Here is a 13809-nt window from a genome sequence, read left to right as displayed (position 1 = left end):
AGCCTATTTAAAGGTTAGCATTTTTGTAAAGGCGTGGGTTATTAAGAATCAGTTATGGTAAAACAATGACCTGCAACCTGCACTTTACACCCTCCATGTTATTCTTTCTAAGTGGATTGGCAGGCTAACAAACATACTTAATGGCCTGTGTTTGAGTTGACGTCCCCACCCTCACGAGTCCTGAGCAGGTGGAGCTCGGCAAGCCTAACAAAAATGTTTGGCAATCCACTTATGACCATGGGACCTTCACTAGAAACGTGCAAGGCCTTCTTGGTGAGCCTGCAGTTTAACGAATGGGGTTAGGTGATGAGGACTGCGAATCCTCCACCTCACGAAAAGCTTCCATCCACTCAGGCTCATGTTACATGTCTCTGATCTCTTTTAAGATTGATATTCCAACTTTGGTCATAGATGCTCTTGGAAAAGAAGGCCTAAAGCATTTAGAGACATACCTTACAGCTAAAGATAAAGGTTTGTTAATTCATCACTATTATTAAAATAAAACAGCAGTTATTTTTAACATGACATTGTTGCAACAATGATAACTTAAAGATAACCTTAACCCATTATTAATGGTAACCCTAGGCCTAAAAACTATTATTTTGGCCTGAGGTTACATTAGAAAAGGGTGGGGTTGTTTTAGTGATGTTAAGACAAATTATGACCTGTAAACCTGACCTGTGACCTGTGACCTGTAAAAAATACCTGCCTTAAATAAAAGATTAGTTCAAAGAGAAGAAAATTAATAGTGACAAAAACCTCACTCCTCCAGTAAAGGTGGTGTTCCATTTTTCTAGGAACCCTAAAATATTTTCATTAACACTTTAAAGCAGGAAAAAAGGCAAGTCAGAGGGAAAAGGAAGAAAACGAAATGATTTGGGTATTTGTATAAGTGCCCCTCTAAATGCGGTTAGCATCAACCCAAAGCTACATGTAACATGCAAAAGGGGCCCTCTTTTATTGCCTCCAAGGAAAGTGTGGATAATATAAAAGTAAATAAACTAATCATAAATAAATGCAAGGAAATTTTAAGATATGAGTCAATCTGTTGTAAAAAGGGCAACCTTCTTTTTTTTGTCTTGTCCAGGTGCACTGTCTCGTTTGACCAGCACTCAGACTGTCATTCTTGAAGAGTTTAGTCCTAAAATGCACTGTGCATTACAGAATCGTGCTATGGAGCTTCAGTATTTGAGGAAACTGTCAGAGTCTATCATTCCTTTCCTATTGCCACCTCATTCCTTACAGTGCAGGCAAGTTGGGCATTACAATAAGTTACAGAGGACATTTTCTGCTAAAAAAAATTGCATTGTTCTGAGGCCCTTTCAAAATAAGCTATATGAAGACACCTTCAACGAATGAAAGGCAACTGAATTGAAAAAAATGCCCATCACTATTAAAGGGTTCCTTCTCCAGGTACTGGAGTACAGATTGCCCATAATAAACTAACCCCTAAAGTAGCTGGTACAATTTGTTAAATTTCAGGAGTCTTCTATCATTATTGCGAGAACTGCTGGCCAGTGCAGTATTCCTTCCTGCAACTGACAAGCTTTCAGATCCTGTAAGTACGACTTGAAACCAATTTATAGATACTACGTATTCCAAGTTAATCATGATGTTGAGAGGTTGATAATGATAATGATAATGATAATGATAATGATAATGATAATGATAATGATAATGATAATGATAATGATAATGATAATGATAATGATAATGATAATGATAATGATAATGATAATGATAATAATAATAATAATAATAATACATGTCATGCCAACTTTACAAGGGTCTCTGCCCGGATGTTACTGATCTAGAGTTGATTTTGATGAGGGAGGAAAACCGGAGTACCCGGAGAAAAACCCTCGGAGTCAGATTGAGATCGACTGAAACTCAGCCCACATACGACCTCGAGGCCAGTGTTGAACCCGGGTCAAAGAGGTGGGAGGCGCGGTTGATAACCGCTAAGCCCCCCTGACTCCCCTTGATTACTGATATCTCGCCTGATATCTCGAAATTTCAAATTTTCAAATTACTCGCGTTGCGCAATCAGACTGATCAATTTGGCGTATCATATTCTACAATGGTGACGGGTCATGTCTCCCGAAATTCATCTCTCCCGTTTACCGTGATGTCGCTCGAACCTCACACCATCGAATTTCGGGCGACGTTGTTCTTGCTTTGGATTCGGTCGCGATTTCTAAGAGAAGTCAACTTCTCGCTAACCTAGTTTTCTGGGTCCGGCCGATGTGTTACAACACCTCGTTTTTCACGTCAATTTGCAGCCCATGTGCTGCCCATGTCCTAGCGAATTTGGAGCCCCCTTTACAAAGCCGCTACCGGCGCTGTGGCCTTTTCGTAAAGCGTTGTTTCTTTCATAGTTCTTTTTCTTCCATTTGATAGTTCGAATGGCCGGCGCTTTCACAAAGGATGTGCCACTTTTTGAAGTAATACCACTTGGATGGAAAACGATTGTTAGAAGTTTACTTGACTACAAGGCTTCAGAAGATTTTTCCTTTTTTTATAACCAAACTTTTCCAGTCATGAATTCTCATATTAATTTTCCATAAGGATAAAAAGCGAAATTGACTTTAGTTTCAGTGAAAGTTTTTTTACAACTAAAAACAATTTACAAAGGAATTTTATCACCTTAATCGAAAGAACGCTTATTTTCAGTTGGGGTCCAAATCCGCGAAAGGGGGTCCAGCTAGCGGATCTGGGGCCCGTTTCTCGAAAGTCCCGAAAACCTTTCCGGCTTTTCTGAACCGAGGGGTCCAAATCCGGGACCGGGGCTCAATTAATCCGCTGTGACACCCCTTGGGGAGGCATTGCGGCCCAGTGGTTAGGACGCTTGCCTTGAGGTCCGGGGATCCCGGGTTCAACGCCCGCTCTGACCAAGCTTTGAATGTGATCCTCCTGGTAGTCCCTGTTTCAACTTCTTGCGGCTGCATTTGCAAAATAATTAATAGCCAACTGGTTTGTCTCCGGCCAGTTGGGATTCGTAACAGTTGTTGTTGAATGTATGTATTATGTTGTGCCCCGGTCCCTTTCATACATGCAAATATGCAGACCATTAAGTTAAACTTTTCAAAACGAAGGTCACTTTTCAGTGGCACCAATTAGGTTAGAACGACAGTTGGTGGACTGTTAAAAACAGAAACCGACCAAGTGGATAGAAATCGGTCATTCACATCGCTGGATATGACCCATTAAACTGTTCCGACGAAGGTGAAAAACGAAGGTGAGAAGGAGAAAGGTGAAAAACGAAACTTGACGAAGGTGAAAAACGAAACCTTTGATTGGAAGTTGAACTGCACAAAAACAAAAGCGCAGGTTGGAAGTTTATCTTCAAAGTTCGCTTGTGTATGAAAAGCATAATAAACTGAAATGGAAAGAGCGCTGACCGTAACTTGAGTGCAGACTCCAAACTCGATTAGAAAATGTAAAAAGGATGTATTTTTTTCCAGAAAAGAGTTGTAAGGTAATTTCAATGTCTGTTTTCCTCCCCCAGGATTTTGTGAACAGTCTTCTACTTCTCTTCTTAGACAAAGAACCAGTAAGTACATATGACCCAGAAGCACATGACCGCTAGTGATAGACCCTAAAATGTCAAGACGATCAAATATTCACTTTTCTTTTTTCTTCAAAAAATGAACGTTTGTTTGCTTAACACCCGAATGGAAAATGTTGAGCTTTAATTTCAATCCAAAGGCTTTCATTTCGAAGACAGATTTTGGATTTTGCTTTCTGCTGTTGCTCGCGTTCAAAACTAACCCGTCGTCTCTAGAGAGCTGGATCGAGGAGAGAATTACTTCAGACTCACTTGATAAAGAATACAGCATATTAGCTATGCAAGATGCCAGTTTATCAGTCCGAAAAACCAAAACTCCACTGATACCTGCGAAATTAGTCATAGACACATAATGCATTCTTAAGCGAGCCTTTGACGTCATTTTCTCAGTCCTCGACCCAGTATTCCCACTGAGACACGAGTGATGTTGAAATCTGGGGAAGAGCAAGAGGGACACTTCGTGACGTTGTCGTTCAGTATAGTCGCGTTTCAGTTGCACAGACCGTCGTAGAACATTTTTTTTGTTGGGTGGGGGGGGGGGGGGGAGCATTTTGTCGTCGGTTTTAATATCCTCGAAAATCGTGTTTTGTAGAATAGTGTGGTTAATGCTCATTTAATTAATTGCCATGTTTTTTTGTGGTTGAATTGTAACTCAGATGGTTGCCTCTGGTGAGCCAGCAAGTCCAAAAGTTCCTTTACTGGCAAAATTTGGGAAAGCGAGAGCTCCTCTTATAAACTCGGTAAGCTTCTGCAAAGCATTCACAAAAACCCTCACTAAAGAATACGAATTTAAGGATAGTACAATATACAGCAAAGCGGATGTTTGAATTCATTCTTAAATAGTAAAACAATGTTGTAGTATCAAGTAAAGCTATGATCCTTGCAGTTTTGGACGCAATTTTAACAATTGCGTAGAGAAGCCTGATAAAATTCAGGACCTCAAGGGGGTTTGAACATTTGACCTCGCGATACCGGTGCGACGCTCTTGTGTGGCTTCGTAGCTCAGTTGGTTAGAGCATCGCACCGGTATCGCAAGGTCACAAGTTCAAACCCCGTTGAAGTCCTGAATTTTTCAGGCTTCTCTGCGCAATTACTAAAATTGCGTCTATAACTGCGAGAATCATAGCTTTACTTGTTTCATATCCGCAGTTCAGTTTATGATTCATTTCATATATCATTTCGTTCATTAATGTTGTAATATAATAACAATTGTCCCTTGAGCCTAGTTAAATGGCCTTCTTATGCCTCAGTGGTAGAGCATTTACCACTAGTAATCGGGAGGTCGTAGCTTGGACTCGTGCAAAGCGGAACTCGGAATTTTCTCGAGTATCCCCGTGTACCTTCATTTCACCGAAACATTAATTCATATCAACAACCGCCCTTTTAACTCCTTTTTGCATGTGTGGGTGAACTCATAAACCATTGTAAATACAAGTGAAAAGAAGCAGACCCAAAAGCTATCATCAATTCAGCCCATCATTTCATTATTATTTGTAAGTTTATAAATCAAATTGTCTTAGCTTTTTTCGTGAAAACACAGACACTGAAGGGTTTGGTCGAGCGGTGTGCAGTGCGATCACGTGGTCATGAGTCCGCGTTCATGCCTGTATTTTTAAGCTCTTTTTCCGCTGCTTTAGTTACTTTTTTAACTGGCGTGATAGCTTTTGCTTTGAAATTCATAAAAGCTAACATGCATAAAAGAGAACCGTTTTGAGGTTGAAAACTTCGCTCCACTCAGACACAAAAGCAAAAGCAATTGTGAATTGGTGGTACGCGGTTTTCCGCGCTTTAGTGGCACCGGCAGCTTCATGCAGTATTTGATTTGCGTCGATTGGCCATTTGTTTTCCCTCGTTTCCATGCAAGCACTCCTGTTTGGAATACCCTCAGTTTTTTTTTTTTTAATTTGCTTTGTCTTTCTGTTGACAGGCGTTACATTTGTCTATAGCAGATATACTCCATTCGCAGACTGCGCTGTTTCCCTTTATGCAGTTTATGAAAAGTGAAGGAGCATTAAACATTCTTCAGTTCTGCCTCACTGTTGGTATGTCACAAAAATAACTAAATAAGATGTTGCCTTTTAAACCATCGCCCGTCGACAGTTTACTTTTTCCGTTGTCAATGTCGAGATTGTGTGAACTTCAAAGGGTACCTCCACTCGTACTAAAGAATAAATGTTAACTTGAGGAACTAACGTTTCCAGTTAAATTTGTTTAAAAGTGTTCGCATCAGAAAAAAGAAAATTTTAGATATTTCTTATTGGCACTTTCAAATTTCCGGGGAGCCTATGGAAAGCCATAATTTTCTTAAAGTATTCTTTATTCTTTTGGTCTTGAAGTTTTGTCTTGTTGTGTGGTTTTGTCATTATGTGGTTACGTTTTGTCATGATGTGAAGAGGTTTGATGGTTACGTGTTGTGTTTCGATCGTGATGTGTTAAGGTCTTGTTTTGACGTACTGTGTTTACATTTTATGTGGTGAGGTTCTTTTATGACTTTCGAGTTTTTCCCTTTATGTGATTATAAACACAGCCCGTCAAAAGAAGGCCTCAACACATCGTGTTGGAATAACAACTCGTAACCAGTCACATAATGACAAAACCTCGCCTCATAATGACAAAACCACACCACGTAATAATGTTGCCACAATACACTAGTTTTTAGGTTGAATTTCCCGCGAATGACACTATCGCGGGAGCCCGATGACCATTCACAAGAAACAAAGTTAATGTCGTTTGCGTCACCGGACCGGAAATGCCTTTTTTCGTTGGAAAAGGAAGTCTAAAAATAGATTGGTTCGTAAAAATGCCGTGACATGGGCTTAGTATGGGAGTTGTTCGTTCCGACTTATGGGTTCCTGGTTCAACTAATATTACTAGTTATAGCTGTCGCTAAAGTGCCAACGAGCCAAGCTTGCGTGATCTGGCGCCTGGCGGCTGCAAACATCACGCGGCGTACTCGTGCGGCACTCTCATTGGTTATCGCTACGGTCAACATTTCATCGCTTTGGTCTACATTACAGCTTTTGGTCTACATTACACTCAAATTTGAAGCGCTTCTGAGATTTCGTCCGCCTAAAAATCTTCTCGCGGCTCTATAAGCTGCCGCCTCGACAGGCCTTCTGTCTTCAGAAGGCCTGACTCGTTGGCAATAAACTAATTGATATTTTTAATTTGTTTTCAAATATTCGTTACAGAGGATTTCAATAAGCGGGTGTTCGTCCCCGAACTGACAAAGGAAGAAGAAGAAGCCCTCGTCAAAGAGGTGAAGGAATTACATTAGCGGTTAACTCATAAAGACAAATTTGATAATTGTACTTTTAATAGCTAGTTTTGAGTAAAATGTAAGTCTTGGTTCACACGTGCATCAAAAACGCAAGCGACGTTCACACTTACAACACAAATGCAAAGGAGGACGGTAAGATACGTTAGTGGATAGCATTGTAAAGTATTCTGAGTAGGGTAAGGTAATGGTTATCATTGTAACGTATTGTATAGAATATAAATTTAAACAAAGGAAAAAATATCAAACATATATTTACCTTTGCTTCTCTAGTTTTTACTTTTTAATGTGCCCCATATAAGGTATGTCAAAAAAAGATGCTGACAATCGTTTTTCCCATGCATGGCCGAGGCGTTAAGAGGAATGGGCCTAGTCCTTCCTTGACGTCATCAACTCCTTGACGTCATTAACTACTTTGCACTATAGTTTTGAAAGAACTTTGGCGATGTAAATTAGTTTTTTGACGTCATTGAAGGAATAGACCCATACCTCTCACTAGCTCGGCCATGGGATAAATGAATGCCAGCTTTGTAATTGTTACTCTTTCGTACCTCATTAGGCCTATTATAAGTAAAATCTCGAGAAGCAAAGGTAAAATATATGTTAGACATTTCACTTTAGGAAAAGAAAATACTTGGAGGTTAGGTGCACTTTAAATACCACTGCGTGCAAATTTTAGGTTTTCAGTTTGGTTTTGGTAGCCCATCACAAGTAGCGTTTAATAGCCATTTTCGAATTCTCACGGCTGGACTGGATCTAGCATGGAGTGGAGGCTAATACGGGCAAATCTTTTCAAATGCAAATTAATTTACCCGCATTAGCCTCCATTTCCTGCTAGATCCAGTCCAATCGTTAGAATACGAAACTGGCCTATTGCGATACATTTGTGTCACGGCGATTTTCACAGACCGAGTTTGCGTAGATCAACTATCCTGCGAAACCATACCTTTCCATCCAATCACAGGCCGTGAGTAATACATTAGTACCCTTTGAGATTGAGAATGGTCCTTCTTTGCTATCTGAAACTATGAGAGTTGTCGGCTCATGGTTTTGGATTCCTGAGGCCCGTTTCTCGAAAGTCCCGAAATCTTTTCAGGCCCAAAAAGCCATTTCCGAAAGTGACATCGGTCTGTTTTGATAAGCTTAGGCTGGAGCGTTTACCATTTGTCAACAAAAACCGAAAATTCTGGCTGGAAATTCAAATGGTACAGCTCATTCCACCGGAAAGTTTCCGGAAATGATGGAAATCCTCAGACGTATTCCTCTTTTCCCGTTCCAACCGGAATAACTGGAAAAATCCTGTACCATTTGTGAACGCCCACTCGACCCGGTTCACTTCGGCCTCTTTTCTCGCCTTTCGACATTGCGTATACAGCCGCCATTTTGATTTGTCATTGTTTTCTTCTAGCCGCGAGAGACTCGGGCCTGGCGAAACGCCACACCGTGAAAATCCTGTACCATTACGAGCGTTCCATTCCAACTGGATTTTCCGTGCAAACGGTAAACGCCCCTGGTCTTTGTTCACGTTTTCAAGATGACAAACAGCAAAATGATTGTGAAGTTTGATGACTTAAACGGTCTCATTTCTCAAGATAAAGAGGAAATTGTGACACCCGAAAGCCCCTGAAAGTTTGGGAACTTTCGATGATAAATAATATTCTTAAAAACTGAACTACGGATATCAGATTTCCAGCATTTTCATTGGCTCGTCGGACACAGGCTATCAGTTCATATACACCTGCTGTACCAAATATAGTCAAGGAACGTGTCAGCAATAAAGCGAGCTGAAATATTTTTCCAGCTCTGAGAAAAAATGGCCGACATAAGCCAAATAAAATCAACATGGAAGAGTTGTTCATCCTGGAGTTTTTTATTAAAACAATTATTCAATCGGGCTTGCTGGATATAAAATGACTCAGTATGACCGACTCGGCGCTACGCGCCTCGTTGGTTATCTGTCACTTCCTATCCAGCGCGCCCTTTAAGAATAATTGTTAAATACAAGTGAACTTTATTTTATTTAAAGTGCCCCTGTGATCAAAAAAACCACTTCCTTTTTTCCTTCAGATTTTGAAAGCGTGTTTGCTTAAAACCTGACTGGCAAAATTTTGAGCTTTGATTTTTATCCAAAGGCCGTTTACTTTGAGTGTAAGTTTTGGATTTCACGGTCCGCCATTACTCACGTTCAAAACTGACCGATTGGACCTCAGACGATTGGATCCAGGGAAAAGTGACGTCAGAGGCTCACTAGCTTAAAATTTCAGCGTGTGAACGCAGCTTATTATATATGCAAAAGCGTGAGTTTAAAAGTCTGAAAGCCCAAAACCCCCGTGCTGCATATTAATTCTGCGGCATACACACGTATTGCATTCTTAAACTAGTGAGCCTTTGACGTCATTTTCTCCTCGATCCAGCTCTCTCAAGAACATAATGTTAGTAATGACGGACCATTAAATGGGAAAATTGCAGTTAAAATAAAGAGGTGTCTTTTGGGTCACTTAGTGTTTTGTTAACATAGTCTTGAAATCCAAAGAAAAAAATGAATTGATTTTTTGGTCACAGGGGCACTATAAGTGTCAACTGTATTTAGAGCTCTGGTTCTAATTAAGGACTTCGCTGTACAGAAATTAAATCAACTCATAGGTTGGTTTTTGAGGTGAGGCCAAAACCTGAGTTTCCGGAGAGAAACCGAGAAACGGGTCCTTGTTTCAGCATGGTTTTCTCAGCGTTTATGCCGTAATTTGAGCGTTCTCCATTTTTCGGCAGGTTCAGGAAATCTTCCGTTCTTATTTTGACACTGGTGCAGTTGACAGAATTAACTTTGAAAGTGAAATCGTCGAAGGACTGAAAGCTTGTAAGTGTTGTCCTGTTGGACCCTTTTAAGGCCTACATTCGCCCAAAAGTCATTGCGGTGGTTTGTTTTTGATTTCATATGGCGGCTTGTCCAAATGAGTGATCTGACTAGCTGAACGCACTCAGGCGAATCACGCGGGAAATTTCGTGTCACACAAATTCAGTCACGTTGCGCAATGAATTTTGGGCAAATGTGGGCCTTTGAACCATGACGTCTAGCCATCCGCGTCTGCAGCCCATACTAAGGGCGCGTTCGATTGACCGTATTCCGGAATAGGAATACACGGAATAGAATTTAGAAATCCTTCGCGTTTTACGGAGATTCACATTAAAATTATCAAACACTTTCTAAAGTGTTATTTTAAACATACATTTATTATCCATGTTGCTTTAAACTCGCCAAACATACCGTTTTAATCATCACTCCACGTATTCTTATTCCGGAATAGGGTCAATCGAACGCGCCCTAAGGGTGCGTTCGATTGACCGCATTCCGGAATAGGAATACATAAAATATAAGTTAGAAATCCTTCGTTTTTACTGAGATTTATATTAAAATTGTCAAACATCTTCTAAAACGCTATTTTAAACATATTTTTATTATCCTTGCTGCTTCGAAACGCGCCAAACATACCGTTTTAATCATCACTCCACGTATTCTTATTCCGGAATAACGTCAATCGAACGCGCCCTAAGTATAATCCTCCAGGAATTGAACTCTATCCGTATGCAGCCGTTTTCTTTGATTTTGGCGATAGAATCATGGTCGATGATCTTGTGACTGAAAACTAGGACCTGCTGGAAAAGAAGTGGTTTGCAACTAAACAGGACATTCAAGTGAAAGCAATTAAGTTCTTCGTTGTCCGTTTTAGGTATAAATAACCCAGTTGAAGAGTCAATGGAAAGATTGAAAATGGCAACGTTATTGTCAAGGTAAGTTATTTCAAACCGGCCCTTTTCTCCCTTTGTCTAACTACTAACTACTTAATTGCCGAAATCTCTAACGGAAGGGTTATTTCATCATCGGGTAATCTGCTTTCGGTAGAAAGACGCTAATCTGAAAAGGAAAGAATATCAAACATGCGGTGACCCGGCGGCTAAGTGCGTATTGGTTTTCCAATCACTTAAATATAGACTTGACAAAATTGAAAAAAGAAGCCCAACCATAGGCAAAATTCAGTTTCTGCATGCAAACATAAAAAACGTTGCTTTTGTTTCTTAGAGATTCCCAACATTAGTATCTTCCTCCATGAAACCCTCTTGCAAACACACTTAACGGGTGACTTCAGTAGATGCACGCAGAACGTTATCTGAGAGAGTAATGGCGCGATATTGTGGAACTATGATACACAGCGACGGGCGAAAGGATTCGAACCCACGACCTCCGTAACACCGATCGGGTGCTCTACCCATTGAACTGCTAAAACTCCTTGGAAGCTAAATCGCTTATCTAGGTCCTGAACGGTCGATTTGCTCGAAATACACAGCATACTTAATCGTTCGATGTTTGGCGCGAAAAACGTACGCGACCCACTGACTGGCTGCAAAGTCGTAACCAGGCTTTCCTGCCAACCTCGTTCCTAGGGTCTCTGGGAACGAGGTTGGCTTTCCTGCGCGTTCGCTTTTAGCCGACCTCCGAAATAGAGACATGCGGTATTTTGGCCAACCATCTGCAAGATTTGAAGTTCCTCTCCGAGAGCCGATTTCCCGAACATTAAGCGTAATGCCAATCGTTTGTTTTGCTTTGCAGAGCATGCGAATATGCCTACAACCTACTGGAGTCGACATTTCTTCCTCTCTTTTATCAGAGTGATGATGTAAGTGTCCCGTCCTGCGTCGCTTGACGCTCTGTTAGCGGTCGCCGTCGCTTATGCTAAAGCTCCCCAATAAAGAGTCACGGTTGGGAGTTCGTCTTGTCGCAAACCTGTTCTAGTCAGTGAGAGGAGCGACAAGTTCCCTGCTAGCAGAGGATTCTTTTCTTTTGCGATCGCTGGGGCTGACGAGTACGGGAAAAGAGACCTCTGCCATTGGTCGAAACTCACTGTGTTGAGCATGCGCGGCGGTTACTTAGCGACCGAATCCTTACGTGATACTTCGTATTGCTTGCTTCTTTTCAGTACTTTTCTATGCTCTGTGGGAGTCGTCTGCCAGCCAAGCCCTTGTATAAACCAGCGTCAAGGTACTTTTCTCAAGATAGCAACTATGTTAAACGCCTTATAAGCGGTAACCAAAGGGTTATTGGTGGTAACTCTGTGATGAATGGTCAATGAACTTACTCAAAAATTTGGTTTATCAACGGAGTTGATAATGTAAATTGACCACCGTACAGAGATTCTAAAAGCTGACGTTTCGAGCGTTAGCCCTTCGCTCTGACGAAGGGCTAACGCTCGAAACGTCAGCTTTTAGAATCTCTGTACGGTGGTCAATTTACATTATCAACTCCGTTGATAAACCAAATTTTTGTATACTACTTCCCCACCGACGCAGCACCACAGTTTCTTTAGAAACTACCCCTTCATTCAATGAACTTACTCAGTTTCCTGGGGAGGAGAAGGGATGGCATCACTCGTTACAGCCTTCTTAGCTGCGTTAGCATTTGTATTTAATTATTTTTTCTTCTCGTTATATTTATTTATTTATTTATTTATTTAAACGCAGGGTTTCAAAGAAAAAGTTCGATCCTTTGGCAGAGTTTTCTAGACTGGCCGGGAAACTTAAAGACAAAGTTATGAATCCAAACAAAGGTAAGAAGTGGATCATGTATCAAATATCAAACCGGATCCCCTTTCATTGTGATCACATAAAAATGAAAGAATTGTTTCCTATGTCTCCATGTTTACTGTTTCGCTCGCTCTGAGGCAGTTACTTCATTGCGTTGTTACTGTAACGAAATCAAGGAGAAATTGTTCACATATTAATTTGACGGAATTTTTTCACGAACAGATGATTCGCCGTTCGAGGATGACCCGTTTGATATTCCGGACACACCTCCGGTGAGTAAGATTATCCTTTTCACTGATTTTTTTTATTTGAGCGTTAGCTCCCCGGCCTTCGTAGACTTCGTCAGTCTTTCGTTTTCCTATTCGGTGCCTCGTGGCGCATTCGTAGCAGTCCATAGTCGTTCGTCAGTCATTCTTAGTCCTTCGCTATCACTTCGTAGACTATTCGTCTTGACGAAGGACTAACGCTTGGAGCGTCAGTGTTACCAAATGTTCTGTTATGACGGGCAATTTATGGCGTGAAGTCGCTTGAGACCCTGCGGTCAGTTCAGGGCGTTCACGTTATGGGTAGAGACGGAAATGGATTCATTTCTCAACGGCTGAAACTCAAGAGTTCGGTTTAGGTTGAAGAGATTGAAGTTTCCCAACAGGACGATTCTGTTGAAATGCACCAATTCCCTGAAATAGTCATGGAAGCCCGCGAAAATGACACTGAGCGGACGCTACCTATTGTTTTCAACCATGTGAATCTAGGTGGTTGTCTTGTCCAATAGAATGAAAGATTGAAGTGATCCTCGCACTTAATTGGACAATTTAAGCAATTGTCTCTTACAGACACCTGAAAAATTCATTCGGCTTCGACGGGATTCGAACCCATGACCTTAGCGATGCCGGTGCAATGCTCTACCAACCAACGCTTCTTTCGTCTATAACGCACACTTCAAATACATGTTTCTTTCCTTGTTCAATAGCATATACCACCAAAGGCCAAAGCTTCGTGCGGCCTTACTTTGTATTTTTACCCATGAAAAATATGAGCTCAGAGAGCGGTTTTCAATTGAGTGTCAAAAGTAATTAGCGAATTGCTTTCGTTTATGATTGCTTCACTTAGTGATTGGTTCAAAGTTCTCGCGCCACTTTGTCAACCAATCAGAAGTGACACCAAAATTAATCGTGGCTCGCGCGTGCACATTTTCCCGCGCTTTGTGTCGGCTACGTGTAATTACTTCGAGTATTGATTGGTTTACTGGATTGTCTCCGTCCTTTTTGATTGGCCAAAGTAATTACTTTGGTTTTGGTTTTACGATACTCAATTTAAACTCGCTCTGGTAATTATTTTTTTTTTTTACGATAGGAATACGACGTTGAAAGCGAAGGAGAGGAAGAGGAAT

General features: G+C 41.0%; 1 protein-coding gene across 1 annotated transcript in view; it reads left to right on the top strand.

Annotated features, from left to right (window-relative positions):
- LOC138060652 (sorting nexin-14-like) overlaps positions 1 to 13809 on the top strand; it is a 38329-nt gene that overhangs the window by 9867 nt on the left and 14653 nt on the right. Inside the window, exons 9-22 of the mRNA XM_068906487.1 lie at positions 387 to 471; positions 1088 to 1250; positions 1483 to 1558; positions 3509 to 3553; positions 4225 to 4308; positions 5496 to 5610; positions 6760 to 6827; positions 9612 to 9699; positions 10571 to 10631; positions 11449 to 11515; positions 11816 to 11877; positions 12357 to 12442; positions 12642 to 12691; positions 13773 to 13809. The exon at positions 13773 to 13809 is cut by the window's right edge and continues 74 nt beyond it. Coding sequence (XP_068762588.1) covers positions 387 to 471; positions 1088 to 1250; positions 1483 to 1558; positions 3509 to 3553; positions 4225 to 4308; positions 5496 to 5610; positions 6760 to 6827; positions 9612 to 9699; positions 10571 to 10631; positions 11449 to 11515; positions 11816 to 11877; positions 12357 to 12442; positions 12642 to 12691; positions 13773 to 13809 — 1087 coding nt within the window. The remainder of the gene's footprint in view (positions 1 to 386; positions 472 to 1087; positions 1251 to 1482; positions 1559 to 3508; positions 3554 to 4224; positions 4309 to 5495; positions 5611 to 6759; positions 6828 to 9611; positions 9700 to 10570; positions 10632 to 11448; positions 11516 to 11815; positions 11878 to 12356; positions 12443 to 12641; positions 12692 to 13772) is intronic.

The sequence above is a fragment of the Montipora capricornis genome, chromosome 8, assembly GCF_036669925.1.
Source record: "Montipora capricornis isolate CH-2021 chromosome 8, ASM3666992v2, whole genome shotgun sequence".
Lineage (NCBI taxonomy): Eukaryota > Metazoa > Cnidaria > Anthozoa > Scleractinia > Acroporidae > Montipora > Montipora capricornis.
The sequence above is the reverse complement of the archived record's forward strand: the minus strand, read 5'-3'. Positions and strand labels throughout refer to the sequence as shown.